This window comes from Canis lupus, chromosome 38, assembly GCF_003254725.2.
Source record: "Canis lupus dingo isolate Sandy chromosome 38, ASM325472v2, whole genome shotgun sequence".
NCBI classification, from domain to species: domain Eukaryota; kingdom Metazoa; phylum Chordata; class Mammalia; order Carnivora; family Canidae; genus Canis; species Canis lupus.
The window spans coordinates 22876877-22892092 of NC_064280.1; the positions used below are offsets into that span (position 1 = coordinate 22876877).

The window sequence follows — 15216 nt, forward strand, 5'->3', positions numbered from 1 at the left end:
CACGGTGTCACCCTGCCCCCTGCATGCTCCAGAGCCCAGCCGTGCCTCCCCCATGGGTCCTGCTCCCCAGGAGGGCAGAGGGCAGCTGCTGGGCGTGTCCCTGGTGTTTACAACGCCGGGTTATAAGGGCCTCGGGCAAGAGTCCTCTTCATAGGGCCCAGAGAGAGTGGGCAGGCCGGCCGCTCCCGGTGCTTCCTCTTTCTCCGAGGAGCCTCCCCAGGTGCCTCCTCCACCTGCCTCGCCCCAGCAGGCCAGCTGCAGGGGGTCTCCCGCCTTCCTGCTGGAGCCCCTGAGTGGGCCCCTCCTACCTGGGAAGCTGCTCCCCCTGGCTGGGAGGGGTCCCCCGATGCGCAGCCCAGCGCCTCCGGGAGTCTGGTGCTCCTGTGGCTGGTGCATGTGCTCAGCTTCCCTGGGAGGAGCTCCAGGCAGCTGATGCCCGCGGGGACCAGCAGGGCCCCTTCCCTGGTGCAGGGGACCCTCCCTGCCTGGAAAGCCAGCGGGGCCTTGGTGCCTGGAGCCTGCCCCCAGATCCGCACCCGAGGCCCCCACCTCAGGGCAGGAAAACGGGCCTCCCTGGAGCGCGGGTTGAGGGCAAAGGGCGATCCAGGCCCACTGCTGACTGTGAGGCCGCTCGGAGAGAGAGGGGCAACGGAAAGCAAGGCTTACATTCCGCAGGGCGGCTGCCCGTGAACCCGCAGGGGTGCGGGGCCCGGCACTGGTGACCCGGCCTGGACCCGGCAGGGGCGGCGGCCACAGGGCGGGCTGCACGAAGGCCTGGCCTTGGAGCGGGGGCTGCATTGGGTCTCTGAGCGGGTGAACACGATTTGGGGGCGAGTGTCCCGGTTCTGTCCTCACGGAGGTCCCCCCCAGCCCCCCGGGCATTCTCGGAACTGGCCCATGATGCTCCAGAGAGTCCGGGTGCTCCTCTGGGGATTCCTCAACAGCCCTGCCTGGCTCCCGCAGGCTTCCGCCCGGCCTGAGTCACCCATCAGCAGCAGCCTGGTTCCTAGAAATGGGACATTCCTGGTGGCCTGTGACGCACACCGTCCCGGCGGGGCTGCACCCCTCATGAAGCCCCTGCCCCCTCCCTGCGAGGGCAGTGGGGACGATGACGGGGAGTGGTCCTTGGCGTTAGTGGGGGGCTGGGGGGTCAGAGCCAATGGACTTCCTTGAGGACTTGGGGCCCGAAGCTCGGGAACAGCAGCCTCACCTTGTTGCCCGACACTGGGCCTTGGGGTGGGCGGTGCGCTCCTCGGGGGGGGGGGGGCTCGGTTTTCCCTCCTCTCTGGGGCGGAGGGGAGCTCTGCACCCTCGGCCCTGGGGGTGGGGGTGGGAAGCTGCAGGGGAGGCAGCGCTGGGGAAAACTGGGGGTGCCATTTGGTGCATCGCGTGTGTGGCTGTAAAGATGTTAGGAGCTTGGGAAATAAAACAGCTCATGCCCAAGCTGCTGACATGGGGGTGCCCGGGGGACGTGCCGGTGGCCTGGCCCCTGTCCTCGGGTCCTCAGGTCCCCAAGGAGTCAGCCTGGGCTGCTGCAGCCTGGCAGATGCGGTGGTTGGGCCCCAGCGCGGGGCCCCGGGTCAGGTCTGCAGGCGGCTGCCCCCCGGCCCGAGCCCCCAGGCCCCCCCTGCCTCCCACTGCCTGCACGCCCCTGCCTGCCCCTCGGCGCCTGCTGCCTGCGTCATGCTCTGCTGTGGCTCGGAGGCGGCCTCACGCCTTTGCACCTGCCCAGTGGAGCGTGACTCAGCAGCCTTCCCTGGTGGCCAAGCCAGGCTGTGCCTGACTCAGTGGGGTACTGGGATGTCCTCGCACCCCCCCCACCCCGAAAACCTCAGCATCCCCATGTGTGACTCTGGCCGCAGCTCGGCATTAATTGGTCTCAGTAAAAGCACTTTAAGGCGCGGATGAAAGCGGCTCAGGGAGTTCAAAGCCAGACAGGGCTTTTGGGGTGAGAAAGGGTGGCAGCCGTCTGGGTGACAGTGGAGGGAGATGCGGCGTCGGGCGCGGGAGGTCGGTGTGCAGGCCGCGCAGCTTCCCACTGCTCTCCCTTTCCGTCCCTTGTCCCTCCCTCCCGACTGCTCCTCCTGGGGGACGGCTCCCTGCAACCGGGGGTCTCCTCCCGTCCCGCCGCCAGGCGACCTGCCCCATCCCTGTCCCTCCCGCACGCCGGGAGGTATAAGGCCCCAGGGTCCCTGGAAGAAGCTCGTTTCCAACATCACAGAAGACCAGAGTCCCTGAAAAGGCTAAGTTGCTCTTGATCTGCCTGCCTTTCAATAGTTAGACGCCCCCTTGGCTTCCACAGCGCCCCCCACCCCGCCCCCCTGCCAGATCGGGTCCCTGCTGAGCCATCTCTCCTTGCATCATCCGCGTGTCCTCCTGCGGGAGGCGTGGCCGTCACCTCAACGCCCTTGGGTGGCCTTGGGGCCGGGACAGGGAGACAGTTGAGATTTTTGGATGGCTTTGTCGGGAGGCTTTCCTCCTGGAAAGAGGTGCCAAGGGGGTGGGTGGGGAGAGCGGGAGCAGGTGCCCAGAGCTGCCGAGCTGCTGTGTAGGGCCCCTGGGGAGACGCCGTGTCTGGGCTGGTGGGCCGGGCTCCGCACCGGAGAAGCTGAAGTCTGGAAAGACCCTGTGGTGCTCGCAGCTCCTCTGTGACCCCTAATGCCACGACGGGGCAGTGTGAGCTCACACACCCTGGGAGACGGGGTGCTCAGCACCTCGTAAGGCAGCCCTGACGCTCGGCATGTCTTCCTGCCGCCGAGACCACCCCAAACTGGGCCAGGCAACCCTTTTCAGCCCACACCCTTCGGGGGTCTCGTGCCGCCTGGTCCCCACGGGCCTCCCCTGAGCATTGTGGGATGGGGGGGCGTGTGGGAAGGAGGAAGCAGGGCGGGGGTGGAAAGCAGGGACCCTCTATCCCTCGGGCTGGGCCTCTAGGCCTCCTGGCAGCCTGGCCTCCTGGGCCGCACCCCCTCCCGCTGTCCCGGCAACGCGGAAACAAACAAATCCAGGGAGCTGGGAGTGAGAGCAGGCCCGGCGGGCTTCGTGGGGAGGGAGGCGGAGGCGGCCCGCGGGGGGCAGGCCAGGGCCCCTGGCACCCAGGAGGGCCGCCGCGCAGGCTGTGTTGGGGGCACCCGCCGGCGCCATCAAAAGCAAATGTTATTTCGATAGAGTCAACGCCGAAGTCCCACGGGACGCGTGGAGTAGTCCAGTCCGCACGCGTGGGACAGGTGCGGTGCCGTCCAGCCTGAGGCCGCGCTCCGAGCCCAGCGAAGGCCCCTGGAGCGGGGCCCGGGGTCCAGTTCTCAAGGACCTTCCCCTCGGGTGCAGAAGCGCCTGGAGCTGCCCCCTGGCCCGGCCCGAGGACTCACGAGCTCTCCTGCCCTCTCGGTGCTCCCGGCACACCCTGGGTGCCTCCAGAGCCGTGTAGACGATGCTTCCAGGGTCGGGGGCACCCCTTCCCCTGCTGCCCTCCCCCACTGGACGGGGAAGACAGCCCCGGGGAGATGAGACGGCAGAGGCCGGCCCCTCCGTGCGCCGGGGGAGGGTCTCCGGGAGGTGAGGGCCCGAATCCTCAGGGCTCAGGGACCCTTCATTCTTCACATTGGTCACCAGCCCCCCTGCAAACTCTTCACAAGGCGGCCTGGGAGCGGGCAGGGCCACGCGGCCCAAGGAGGGACCCCTCTGCGCTGCTTGCCTCGGGAGTCGGGGGCCCTTCTCCTGGGCTCGGGGAGCCTGGGGTGGCTGCCAGGGGCTCGGGGAGCCGCAGGTGTCAGGAGCTCTCGGCCACCAGCCCCCACCCGGGCCTTGGTCCCTAAGCCCCAGCCCATGCGTGGACCGGCCCTCTGTCACCCACCCAGCCACCCACCCTGCCTCGTCTGGACTCCACAGTCCCCCCCACACCACCTGTGCCCTTGAGCCCCTGCTCTTCTCGCCCCACTGTGGCCTCACCGGGCTGCCCCCGGCTGAGAGCTGCTGAAAGGCGTCAGCCGCAGGGGCCTCTCGCTTCTCCCACCAGCCCACTGACCGGCGCCTCGGGGCCCCTGCCCGTCCCCCCTGCTGGTCCCTCCTGACCGTCCCCCCTGCCCACACCTCCTACCTGTCCCACCTGCCCACCCCCTCTGTCTGCCCCCCTGCCTGGCCCCCCGTGCTTGCCCTCCTGCCCATCCCCCCTACCTGCTCCCCCCTCCACTGCCTCTGCCTGCATCCCCTGTCTGTCTCACTTGCCCAATACCCTGCCCACCCCCCACCCATACCCCCTTGCCTGTCCCCCCAGACCACCCCTCCTGCCCTCCTGACTGTTCCCCTTGCCCACACCCTCTGCCCATCCCACCTGCCCACCCCCTCTCTACACCCCCCTGCCAACGCCCCTGCCCGCTCCCCCCTCCACCGCTCCTGCCTGCCCCCCTTGCCTGTATCCCCTGCCCATCCCCCTTGCCCATCTCCCCTGCCCATCTCCCCCTGCTTGCCCCCCCGCCTGTCCCCCCTGTCCGTCCTGCCTGCCCAACCCCCCTTCTCATACCCCCCTGCCTGTCCCCCTGGCCCTCTCCCTCCTCCAACGCCCCTGCCTGCCCCCCTTGCCTGTACCCCCCTGCCCATCTCCCCCTGCCCGTTCCCCCTGCCTGCTCCCCTTGCCTGTATCCCTGTCTCCTGTCTTAGGGCAGAAGCCAACGGAACCGCAGCTGCGGGGCGTGCACGGAGGAGGGCAGCTTCCCCTGTGGACTGCGGGCGCCTCGGGGAAGGCCCAGGGCCCTTCGGAAGGTCGCGTGCTGCCCACAGACGGCGGCCTGGGCCCTTTCTGTCTCCCGGGCTCGGATGAGCCATCTGGCTGCCATCCCCATCGCCCTCGCTCTCCCTGGGGCACGGACAGACCTCAGCCCGTCCCCTGCATCTGTCCAGACCTTTCTGAGACTGGAAAGAAAGCGGTGGGGACACGGGGCGTTTGGGAGTGGAGACTGGGTGGGGGGAAGGCAGGGGGCTCCCGGGAGTGGCCGCTCTCCCTCTGCAGAGGAGGGGCCTGTGCTGTGAAGGCCCAGCGGGTACCCCAGGGCTCTCCCTCCACCACCTCCCCCCAAACCCTGCAGGGCTCAGGGCATAAGGCAAGAAGCCTGGCAGCTTCATTTATGGGCCGCAACCTGCAAGGAGGTGGCAATTAGCCCTCAGTGGGTCAAAGGAGAAGCGCAGTGTGCCGTGCCTTTTGAGGCTTGGAGGGGCCCCAGTGCGAGGTTCCTCAGGAAGTTAAAAATAGAGCCGCCCTGCGACCCCGCAATTGCACTGCGAGGGATTCACCCAGACACAGAGATCTGAGGGGCACCTGCACCCCAGCGTTCACAGCAGCGAGTCCACAGGAGCCAGAGTGTGGGAGGAGCCACGAGGTCCACCAACAGATGAAGGATAAAGATGTGGCCTCGATGTAGATTAGACTATGCAGGTATTCACGGTGGAATGTTCCTCAGCCGTCAGAAAGGACGAACGCCCGCCATCTCCGTGGAGGTGGACGGAGCCGGAGGGTATTAGCGGAGCAAATAAGTCAGAGGAAGACAAGGACCCCACGACCTCACTTCCACGTGGGATTTAAGACACAGCGCAGAGGAACGTAGGGGAAGGGAGGGAATGAAGTCACCAGAGAGGGAGACGAACCGGAGCGAGTCCTCACCGTAGGGGACACACCGCAGGTCCCTGGGGGGGCAGGGGAGGCCTGGCGGGGCGCTGGGGTCCCTGGGTGACGGGCACGCGGTGGGACGGGCGCTGGGTGTACAGGCAACGGATGGACTACTGGACACTGCATCTGACGCGAACGATGCACCGTATGTGGGCCAAGTGAACTTCTTTATTTAATTAATTTATGTTAAAGGTTTTATTTATTTGTTTGACAGAGAGAGAGAGAGAGATGCGAGCGCACAACAGGGAGAGCGGCAGAGGGAGAGGGAGCAGCAGCCTCCTGCTGAGCAGGGAGGATGACCTGGGGCTGATCCCAGGACCCCAGGGTCGTGACCTGAGCCCCAGGCAGGTGCTTGACCACTAGCTGAGCCCCCCAGGCGCTGGGGCCACTTGAATTTAAATAAAAAAAAAAAAAAGGTGGCTGTTATTTTGGAGCATCTATGCCCTCAGGCTCCCCCATGTGCATTCCCTAGACTCCCAAACCAGGACCCTCTGCTGTGCCTGGGCTGGTGGGGGGGACCCGGTCTTCGTGCGAGCCCCCCTGCTGCTGCTGCTAACTCCTGCATCCCCTCTGTGCCCCCCACTGTCACCTGGGGCAGGGGCTGGGCTGCCGCCGGCTCAGGGGTGCAGCAGGACCCCCCGGGGTTGCATTTGTTAGGGGATCGGGTCGTGCAGGTGGGCTCCTGCACACCTGGAACTCCTTCCCTCCCTGGGACCCTCAAGTCACATGCGGAGGTACGTCGTGGATACGACGACGACACCAGGTTGTCCTGGAGCAGAGGGATGAACATCCTGGGCGATCCGGCATTTAGCGGACGGAGACGGAGGTCCTTCTGTGTCATAAATAAAACCTCATTTTTTGGGGTCCCCGTGAATTGTACTGAAACTCGTGTCCTACACCTGAGCAGCCCGTCCTAACTCGAATCCCAAACTCACATTTAACAAATCCCAAGCTCACCCAGTGGGAGCCCCAGCCCCGCGTGGGTCTCAGCTGGGCTTCGGGTCTCCTGCGAAGGACAGCAAACCCCAGCCCCCGCCGTACCCTGACATGGACCCCGACCTCAGCTCCTGCTTTCCGTCTCGCCCGCTCTAGCCTCCGTTCCCCTCCAGGCCTCAAGTCCGACCTCGAGCTCGCTGGCAACCCCAGCTAACTGAGCCAGCCTTGCACCCCAACTCTGCAGGGGCCAGCCAGGACCCAACCCACCAACCCTACCCCCGGGGGGATGGCACCGCAGCCTTCCCTTGCTGGCCAGCCCTCGTCGTCCTGGCCCATCACTGACCCTCTGCACCTTTACCCTGTGGCCGGACCTGCTGAGCCACAGGCTCACGGGCCCTTTCCTTGGGCCCCTCTGGATTGAGAGTCAGGATGCCTGGGTGTCCCTCGAGTCAGCAGGGCCGCAGCAGCACCTGCCCTTCCCGGGGTGCAGGACAATCCCATAAACCTCAAAATAAACACGGAAACAAGGATATTCATTGGTGCATCTGGCAGGTCCCAGGGCACCCTGTCATTGCCGAGAGTGCAGGGGGAGAGGTTTGGGGCGCAGAGACGCGGGGATTCCCTGTGCTTCCTGGTTGGGCTGCCCTGAGCCTGGAGCTCTGCCCATGGCTCCTCCTCGCCCCTGCCCTCGCTGTGCCCCTGTGCCCCCTGCCCCGAGGCAGGGGTGGGGGGGGGCCTCCCTGGATTCCTCTGAGGAAGCTGAGCTGCTGGAGCCGGCCCCTCAGGACCTCATGCCCACCATCGTGTGACACGGGGCAGTCGTGGGGCCTCCCCGCCAGCTCCCACCTGCCCACCCCACTGGGCGGTCCAGGTCACGGGGCCCTGGTCTGCCTCCCTGGCACAGAAGCAAGGACACCCGGTGATCCCTGAAGCACGACGTGGGGCACATGGCACGCCCCCTTCCCTGGCCCTCCTGGCCCTGTACTCTCCAGCGTCCCCTCACCCTCCACACACCCCCGGCCCCCTCCACGCACCCTGGCTCCTCTCCTCCCAAGCCTCTCTGGAATGGGGCCGGTTCTGCAGGGAGATGGGGGCTAGATCCCCCCAACACCCCCGCGGCCAGGGGTCCCCTGCACTCAGGGCTGACCCCACGTCAGGTGTGGGTGGGGACACTTCTCCCGAAGGGCACCCCTCCCTCTTTCAGCTCAGGAAGCCTGACTCCCTTTGAAGGGCCAGAGGCCTGGAGGGGAGGTAGGCTGGACATTCCTGGGTCCCTTTCATGTGCCTGGGCCTTCCCTCCAGCCTCTGTCCCCTTCCCTGTGGCCCCTCCCCAGGGACCTCAATTTGGGGGGGTTCCCCGTGGGTCAGGGGGGAGCTGGCTGGCTGGGGCCTGCAGGGGAGGCTGGGTGCCCCGACCCAGGGGCTCAGTGTTCACCGCCTGGCCACCTCCTTCCCCAAGCCTGACTCTCCTTCCGCTTCCCCATTTCCCCCCGGGGAAGGAGGCAACAAATGAGTGGTGAGGGGAGCCCTGTGGACGCTGTGAAATGGGGCGACTGTTGTTACCCCGAGGATGGGGCCAGGAGGAAGTGCAAGTTTAAGAGGTGCCTAATTACAAGTCCCGCTGGCCGCCCTGCGCCACTCTTGGGATGGGGAAGAGCTTGGGTGAGGGCCGGGTAATGCCTGGGTAGGCCACTCTGTCACCCCAATAATTAGGGTTCCCGGGGCTCCTCCCCAAGGCGGGGACCAGGCCCCCTCCCTCCTATAGAAATAACTCCGGCTCTGGCCCAGCACTCATTGCACCTTCCTGCCACCCCGGGCAGTGTCTGGGCCCTCACCCCCCCCATCTGTCCCCACACGCCCACCACCACCGGCCCGGGATAGCCAGCCCCGGCGGAGGAGACACCAAGCCTAGAGACATGGGAGTTCGAGGAGCCTTCCACCTTCTTCTCGTGTGCCTGAGCCCAGGTATGGGGCTGGGCACCCGCGGGGACGCCCACACGCCGCCGCAGGGCAGGGACAGGGCAGCGAGGGGCCCGCAGCGGGGCCTGCACGCGGTCCAGACGCCCCCCGGCTGCCACCCGGCTGGGGTTTGCGAGGGGCCTCTCCCCAGGGCAGCCCTGTGCCTGCAGGTTTGGGCGCGTGTCTCCGACGGAGCATGTCTGTGAGCCTGTGGGGCCCACACGTGTGAGCACAAGCTGTGTGCGGGGTCCAGGCCTCACCGGAGGGCCGGGCCCTGGGGCTGAGGCGGGCGGCAGGCAGCAGCGACGCCGGGGGCGCTGATGGGGAGCCGGGAGCAGCCACCCCCAGGCCTGAGCCCAGGGCACGGAGTCGGGGCGAAGGCAGGGTCGGGTGCAGTGGGAGTGGGCGCAGCAGCGGCGTCGGGGGCAGGCCCTGTGCCCTGGGAGTCCCCGGGCCCAGGATGGAGCCGGAGGAGGGCACGGCTGGGGGAGGCCTCAGGAGTCCACGGGGGGCTGCCTGGGCGGTGGGGGGCCTGGGGCCGGGGGGAGGGAGACCCCGAGGGCAACACTGCATCACCGCAGCCTGCAGAGCCCCCTCGGGACCTGGACAGGGAGGTGCTTGGCGTGGCCGTGGGAGGACAGACCCTGCGGGGCTCCAGCCCCCCCACTTTCCTCTCCCGCCTGCCCCCCAGGGGGAGGGTTAGGAGCTGTGGAAGCAGCTTGAGAAGTCACAGGGATTTCCAGGCCGAGAGTAGACACCCATGGAGGGTGTGGGTGCGGAGGGTGCGCAGCCCCTGGGGCCCGCCCCTGCCCCCCCCTCCTCCCCCCTCGCTGCCCCCTCCAGGGCTCCTGACCAGCTCTCTCTCCCAGCCCGGCTTCCGCCCCTCTCCCAGCCTCTCTCCTCTCTCATGCCCAGAGCACTCCCTTGGTGCCTCGGCAGGAGAGACCACGGCCGTGAGACACCAGAAACAACTTCCTCAGGGGAGCGTGAGGGGGTGTGGAAGGGCTAAGCCTGGGTGGAGGCTGAGAGGCGAGGACGGGGCTCCTGCAGGGCGGAGGCTCCCTCACTGGGCCTGTCCTCCTTCCCAGCCCCTTCCCTGCCCGCCGAGCCCCTGCATGCGCCCCCCCCCGCCCCAACACAGTCCTCAGGGCTGTGGGCTGCTCCGCCAGCGCTTCCCCAGGGTGGAGCCTCTGCTCTCCACGAGCCTGGCTCCTCCCTGGCAGTCCTCCTGCTGCCCTGGGCCCTGGCAGGGAGCCCCGGGATCCTTATCTCGGGAGCTAGTTGTCTTGGCCCCGGGGCTGGAGGAAGCAGCACCACATCCCGTTAGCGCCCCCGTGCTGGCCCTGCCAGGGCTCCTAGGGGCAGGCTCAGGGATCCCCGAGGCGTTGGGGGCGTCGGAAGGGCCCTGCTGGCGCCGTAGGACCACGCGGAGCTGCTGCAGGGAGGCCCCAGGCCTCTAGGACTGCGAGTCCTCTGGGTTAACACGCACCTGCGCTTGTGTGCGGAGGTGTCCCTGTCTGGGGGGCCAGGAGGCTGGGACTGCACGGGCTACACCTGCCCTGAAGGTTCGTGGCTGTGACCGCGTGTCCCTGCACCTGGGCGACGCTCTCTAACCAGAACGTGGTCCCCAGAGAGACGGACAGAAGGGCCGAGTGGCCTGCGGCGCCGAGACCAGGGCTGGGCGCCCGGGGATGGGCTGGCTGTCAGGAATCCAGGAGGAGAGCGGGCCAGGCTGGGCTGCGGCGCCCGGGACGGGGAGCCTGCCTGCCCTGCTTGCCAGGTTGGGGCCCGGCACGCCCCCTCCCCTCTGCCTTCCTCTTTGGGTCCAACCGGTTGGGGCTAGTGCTCGCCTGGGGCTTCAGGGTAGGGAGGGCAAGGAGCTCAGGCCTGGGCTCCCATCCTGGCCGCTCACCAGGGCTGACTCAGGGCGCCGGGGCTGCTCGCAGTGGGAGGGGCCCCACCGGGGCGAGCGAGCCAGGGCGGCTGCACCCGAGCCACACCGTGGAGCCACACCGTCGCACGAGGGGCAGGACGCGGCGTCCGCAACGCCGTGTCATCACGCGAGGCCCGACGGTCCTGCAGGTGCCTGCGGCCATGTGCCCGGCACACGCCATCACTCACCATCGGGCACAGCCCGGCTCTGCTCACGGCGGCCCCCCTTCACGCACAGGCGCAAAGGATGGCTCAGGGCCCTGACACGGCCGGGCACACAGCCACAGACGCACGCTGTCCTGAGGAGACATACAAGCGCGTCCAGGCTTTTGCTCCTTGGGGCTGCAAAGGGACCCTAGAGGCCGTGGCTCCATCCTCCTAACTCCAGGTGCGCCTCACCTGGCCCAGACAGAGGCGCCTTTTAACGAGCTGGGCTTCTCCGGCGGGGCGTTTAACAACTCTGGTTGCTTCGCGTGTTCACACACACGCGCACACACGCACACGCAGCCACTATGTAAGATACTGCCTGGCCGTACGCCTGAGTATCGCCGCAGCACACCAGAGGAGCCACGAATACTCATCAGCACACGACACACGCACGTGCACGTCCTCACACACACATACACGCAAGCATACCCAGCGGCCATACACATCCACGCAGGATTCGGATGCAATCGCAGAACACAGACGTGCGTACACAAGCATGCACAGACATGCACAGAGACCGGTCCCTGCATTCAGGCACGCGCACGCGCTGAGCCCAGCCCTTCCCTCCCGGGGGACTCCACTGAGGGTGCTGGGGAGACGTGCTGAGGCTGACCCCGCCCCCGGCCTTCTCCCCTAGCTCTGCTGTCCGCTGTGCGGATCAACGGGGACGGCCAGGAGGTCCTGTACTTGGCAGAAGGTGACAATGTGAGGCTGGGCTGCCCCTACATCCTGGACCCTGAAGACTATGGTCCCAACGGGCTGGACATCGAGTGGATGCAGCTCAATTCAGACCCCTCACATAGGGAGAATGTGGTGAGTGCCAGGCCTGGGGTTCCCCTTCCCCTACACTTCTCGGGTCCCCCTGGGGGGCATACACCCTGTGGGGTGGGGAGGAGGGCAGATAAGCAGATGGAGACCTTGAACTTGCCCCATGGCCTCTCCGGGAACGGGGCGGCAGGGAGGAGGGCTCTGCAATCCCAAATCACAGGCCGCCTTCCCCCTCGGGCCCCAGAGGGCACGGGAGGCCTCAGGGCCATCGCGCCCGCACCCATCTGCTCCCACTGGTTCACTACGAGGTGAAGGGGTCAGGGGTCACCACGACCTTCCTTACCCTCCAGAGAGTCTCAGAGAAGCCCCGTGCGGTGCTCCCGGCGCCCGCGTCACCATTCCCGCCTTCTCCTTCTCTCCACAGTTCCTTAGTTACCAGGACAAGAGGATCAACCACGGCAACCTCCCCCACCTGCAGCAGAGGGTCCGCTTTGCAGCCTCGGACCCCAGCCAGTACGACGCGTCCATCAACCTCATGAACCTGCAGGTGTCGGACACAGCCACCTACGAGTGCAGGGTGAAGAAGACCACCATGGCCAGCCGGAAGGTCATCGTCACCGTCCAAGGTACGGCCGGGCGCCGCCGGGCGCCCCCTCCCCGGACTTCCGAGCCTCTGGGCTGGGCCCTGGCTCACACTCGGCCCGTTCTCTGCAGCGCGGCCTGCGGTGCCCATGTGCTGGTCCGAGGGCCACATGACCCGCGGCAACGACGTGGTGCTGAAGTGCTTTGCCAACGGGGGCACCCCGCCTCTCTCCTACAAGTGGGCCAAGATCAGCGGGCACACCCACCCCTACCGCGCCGGCTCCTACCACTCCCAGCACAGCTTCCACTCGGAGCTCTCCTACCAGGAGTCCTTCCACAGCTCCCTGAACCAAGGTGGGACTGAGCAGCGGGCCGGGCGGGAGGCCGCGGCGGGGGAGAGGGGGTCAGAGGCAGAGACTAAGAGCGAGCGAGGCTGGAGCCCCGGCTGCACCACGGCTGGCGGCAAGACCCGGGCAGGCGGCTGCACGTCCCTGCGCCTTGGCTGCCTCACCCGAGAGGAATTGCACCGTGTGAGAGCTCCGTGGGACGAGGCGTGGGAGGCAGCTGGCACGGGGACGAGTGGGGTGGTGCTCACAACCGAGCAGACCACATCAGAACTGCGGGGGGGCCCTTTAGATTCCTCTGGCCCATCTTTGTCCTCACGGTGCAGAGAAGGACAGCGAGGCCCGGGCAGGGAACAGCTTTCCCTAAGGTCGCAGAGGGAACAAATGCTGCCTCTGCCTGGAGAGTGGGGCGGATCTGTGTGTGTGTGTGTGTGCGCGTGCACACACACGCGCTGCACGCGCATACACCCTCCCTCCTTCCGCCCCCCCTGCAGCGGCCTAGGCCGGGCCCTGAGTCCGGGCCTCGCCGCAGCCCCCGGTGCTCCCTCAGTTTCAGGTCTGAACAACGGGGACCTGCTGCTGAAAGACATCTCGAGCGAGGATAATGGGCTCTATCAGTGCACAGTGGCCAACCACGTGGGCTACAGCGTGTGCGTGGTGGAGGTGAAGGTCTCAGGTAGGTGTGGGGGCAGTGCCCCTGGGGGCCCCGGGACCCGAGGGCACGGCTGGAGGAAGCTGGGCTGTACCTGCAGCCTCGGGGGCTCTGCTCCCCACCCCCATGGGGCCTAAGGCTCCGCTGGGGCAGGCCCTGGGAGAAACGTGCCCGTGCATGTCCCGTCCTTCCTCACGGGGTGTCCCAGGGCCCTGAGATCCCGGGGCCGGGGATGGGGGGGGCTTGGTCTCCCACAGAGGAGCTGCCCGCACCTGACTGTCCGCTTCTCTCCACAGACTCCCGGCGCATAGGCATGATCATAGGCGCAGTGCTGGGCTCTCTGCTCATGCTGGGCTGTCTGCTGGTGGGCATCTGGGGGCTCGTCTGCTGCTGCTGCGGGGGCGCCGGGGCCGGCGGCGCCCGCGGTGCCTTCGGCTACGGCAACGGCGGCGGGGTCGGCGGAGGGGCCTGCGGCGACTTGGCTAGTGAAATCAGGTAAAACCTGATGCATGCTGCATGCTGCTGAGCGGCGGGGACCGGCGCCCTGCTCCTCCTCACCCCTGCCCGCCACCCCCACCCTGCCCGCCATCGCCAGGAGTGCTGGGACCGCAGCATGTCGTCGGGGCTCCTCTGTCCCCCTCCCGCGCCAGTCTTCACCTCCACTCCCCTGCCCTCCGTTTCCTCCTGTCTGTGCGCCTGTCTTTCCGTCCTGTGTAGACTGTAAGCTCCTGGAGGGCAGGGCCCGTGTTCTGCGTGTCTCCCCTTGTCTCACGCCGGTGACGATTCTGGACACGCTTACTTGAGAAGAGTCCGTAGTGAGGATAGTGCTAATAACTTACATTAGGAACCAACTAGAAATAAAACTAGGACCAGACTAGTCGTGCTAATGGCTGCAGTGCCCTGGGGACGAGGACGAGCTGGAGCAGGAGGTGGAGGGGCAGAGGTCAGGAGAAGAGGGAGCGAGAGGGCCGGTTGGTGCTAGCGAAGGACAGAAGGACAGGTAAGGCGAAGGACGCAAGGACAGGTAAGGCGGCTCCTCCGGGTCCCCCCTCCCTCCCCGCGGGGCGGGGCGGGGGCACCCGCGGGGCAGGCCTGGGGGAGGCGGGGCAGGTGCAGGTGCAGGCGCGGAGGCCGGGCGCCGGCGGGGAGGCGGGTCCCGCCAGGCCGTGCCCACGCCGCGCCCCGGGAGCGCGCTCACCCGCCCGCCTGTTGTTTCCACAGAGAGGACGCCGAGGCGCCCGGGTGCAAGGCCGGCGGGCGCGGCCGCAGCGTCTCCCACCTGCTGGGGTACCCGCCGCAGACCGTCAGCCGCTCCCCGCGCCGCAAGTTCGCGCCCCCGCCCTGCGGCGGCCCCGAGGACGTGGCCCTGGCGCCCTGCGCCGCCGCCGCCTGCGAAGCGGGCCCCTCCCCGGTCTACGTCAAGGTCAAGAGCGCCGAGCCCGCCGACGGCGCCGAGGGGCCCGGGCAGCAGCGCACCGACGGCCTCCTGGTGTGAGCGCGGCCACCGCTGGGGATGCGCTCGGCTCGGCTCGCTCGCCCCTCGGGATGCGCTGGGCCTGGCCCGCGGCTGGGGATGCGCTCGGCTCATCGCTGGGGATGCGCGTGCGCCCGGGGCCTCCAGGCCTCTCCAGGCCTCTCCAGGACTCGGGGCCTCCCCAGGCCTCCCAGAACCTCGGAGCCTCCCCAGGACAACGGGCCTCCCCGGGCCTCCGGGCCTCCCTGGACCTCTCTGAGCCTCCGGGCCTCCCCAGGACAACGGGCCTCCCCAAGACAACGGGCCTCCCCGGGCCTCCCCAGGACAACGGGCCTCCCTGAGCCTCCAGGCCTCCGGGCCTCCCCGAGCGTCACGGCGCCTCCCCGGGGCCCGCGCGGGAGTCAGCTCACCTGCCGGGGCGGGAGCGGCGCGGGCGCGGGGGCGGGGCGCAGGGGGAGCGCGGGCGCGGCCCAGGGCCCGGGGCGGGAGCGCGGGCGGGTGGGGACCCGCTGGTGGCGGAGCGAGCCGAGCTCCCGGCGGCAGTGTTAGCACAATAAAGCACCTGTAAGACCTCAGACTGCGCTGGCTGCTGTGCTTCCCCCCCGCCCCTCACCGCCGAGGCCACGGCCACTGCCCCGCGCGCCCCCGCCCCCAAGGCGGACGAGGGGAACCGGGGCGCTGCCCGAAGGACCTCCCCAAGGCT

The 15216-nt window shown here is 68.0% G+C and overlaps 1 protein-coding gene across 1 annotated transcript; it reads left to right on the forward strand.

Annotated features, from left to right (window-relative positions):
- Nucleotides 1-8380: 8380 nt before the first annotated feature.
- VSIG8 (V-set and immunoglobulin domain containing 8) lies at nucleotides 8381-14978 on the forward strand. The gene is made up of 7 exons (XM_049106983.1): nucleotides 8381-8560; nucleotides 11331-11506; nucleotides 11886-12087; nucleotides 12176-12397; nucleotides 12938-13063; nucleotides 13336-13534; nucleotides 14261-14978. The coding sequence occupies exons 1-7, from the start codon at nucleotides 8512-8514 to the stop codon at nucleotides 14532-14534; spliced, it is 1248 nt and encodes a 415-aa protein (XP_048962940.1). The 5' UTR covers nucleotides 8381-8511; the 3' UTR covers nucleotides 14535-14978.
- Nucleotides 14979-15216: the final 238 nt, after the last annotated feature.

Excerpts from the sequence above, each read along its gene's own strand:
- VSIG8 (XM_049106983.1), top strand. The coding sequence starts at position 8,512 with ATGGGAGTTCGAGGAGCCTTCCACCTTCTTCTCGTGTGCCTGAGCCCA. Across the intron at positions 11,507-11,885 it reads CCTCACATAGGGAGAATGTG|TTCCTTAGTTACCAGGACAA; the intron begins GTGAGTGCCAGG and ends TTCTCTCCACAG. Across the intron at positions 13,064-13,335 it reads GGTGGAGGTGAAGGTCTCAG|ACTCCCGGCGCATAGGCATG; the intron begins GTAGGTGTGGGG and ends TTCTCTCCACAG.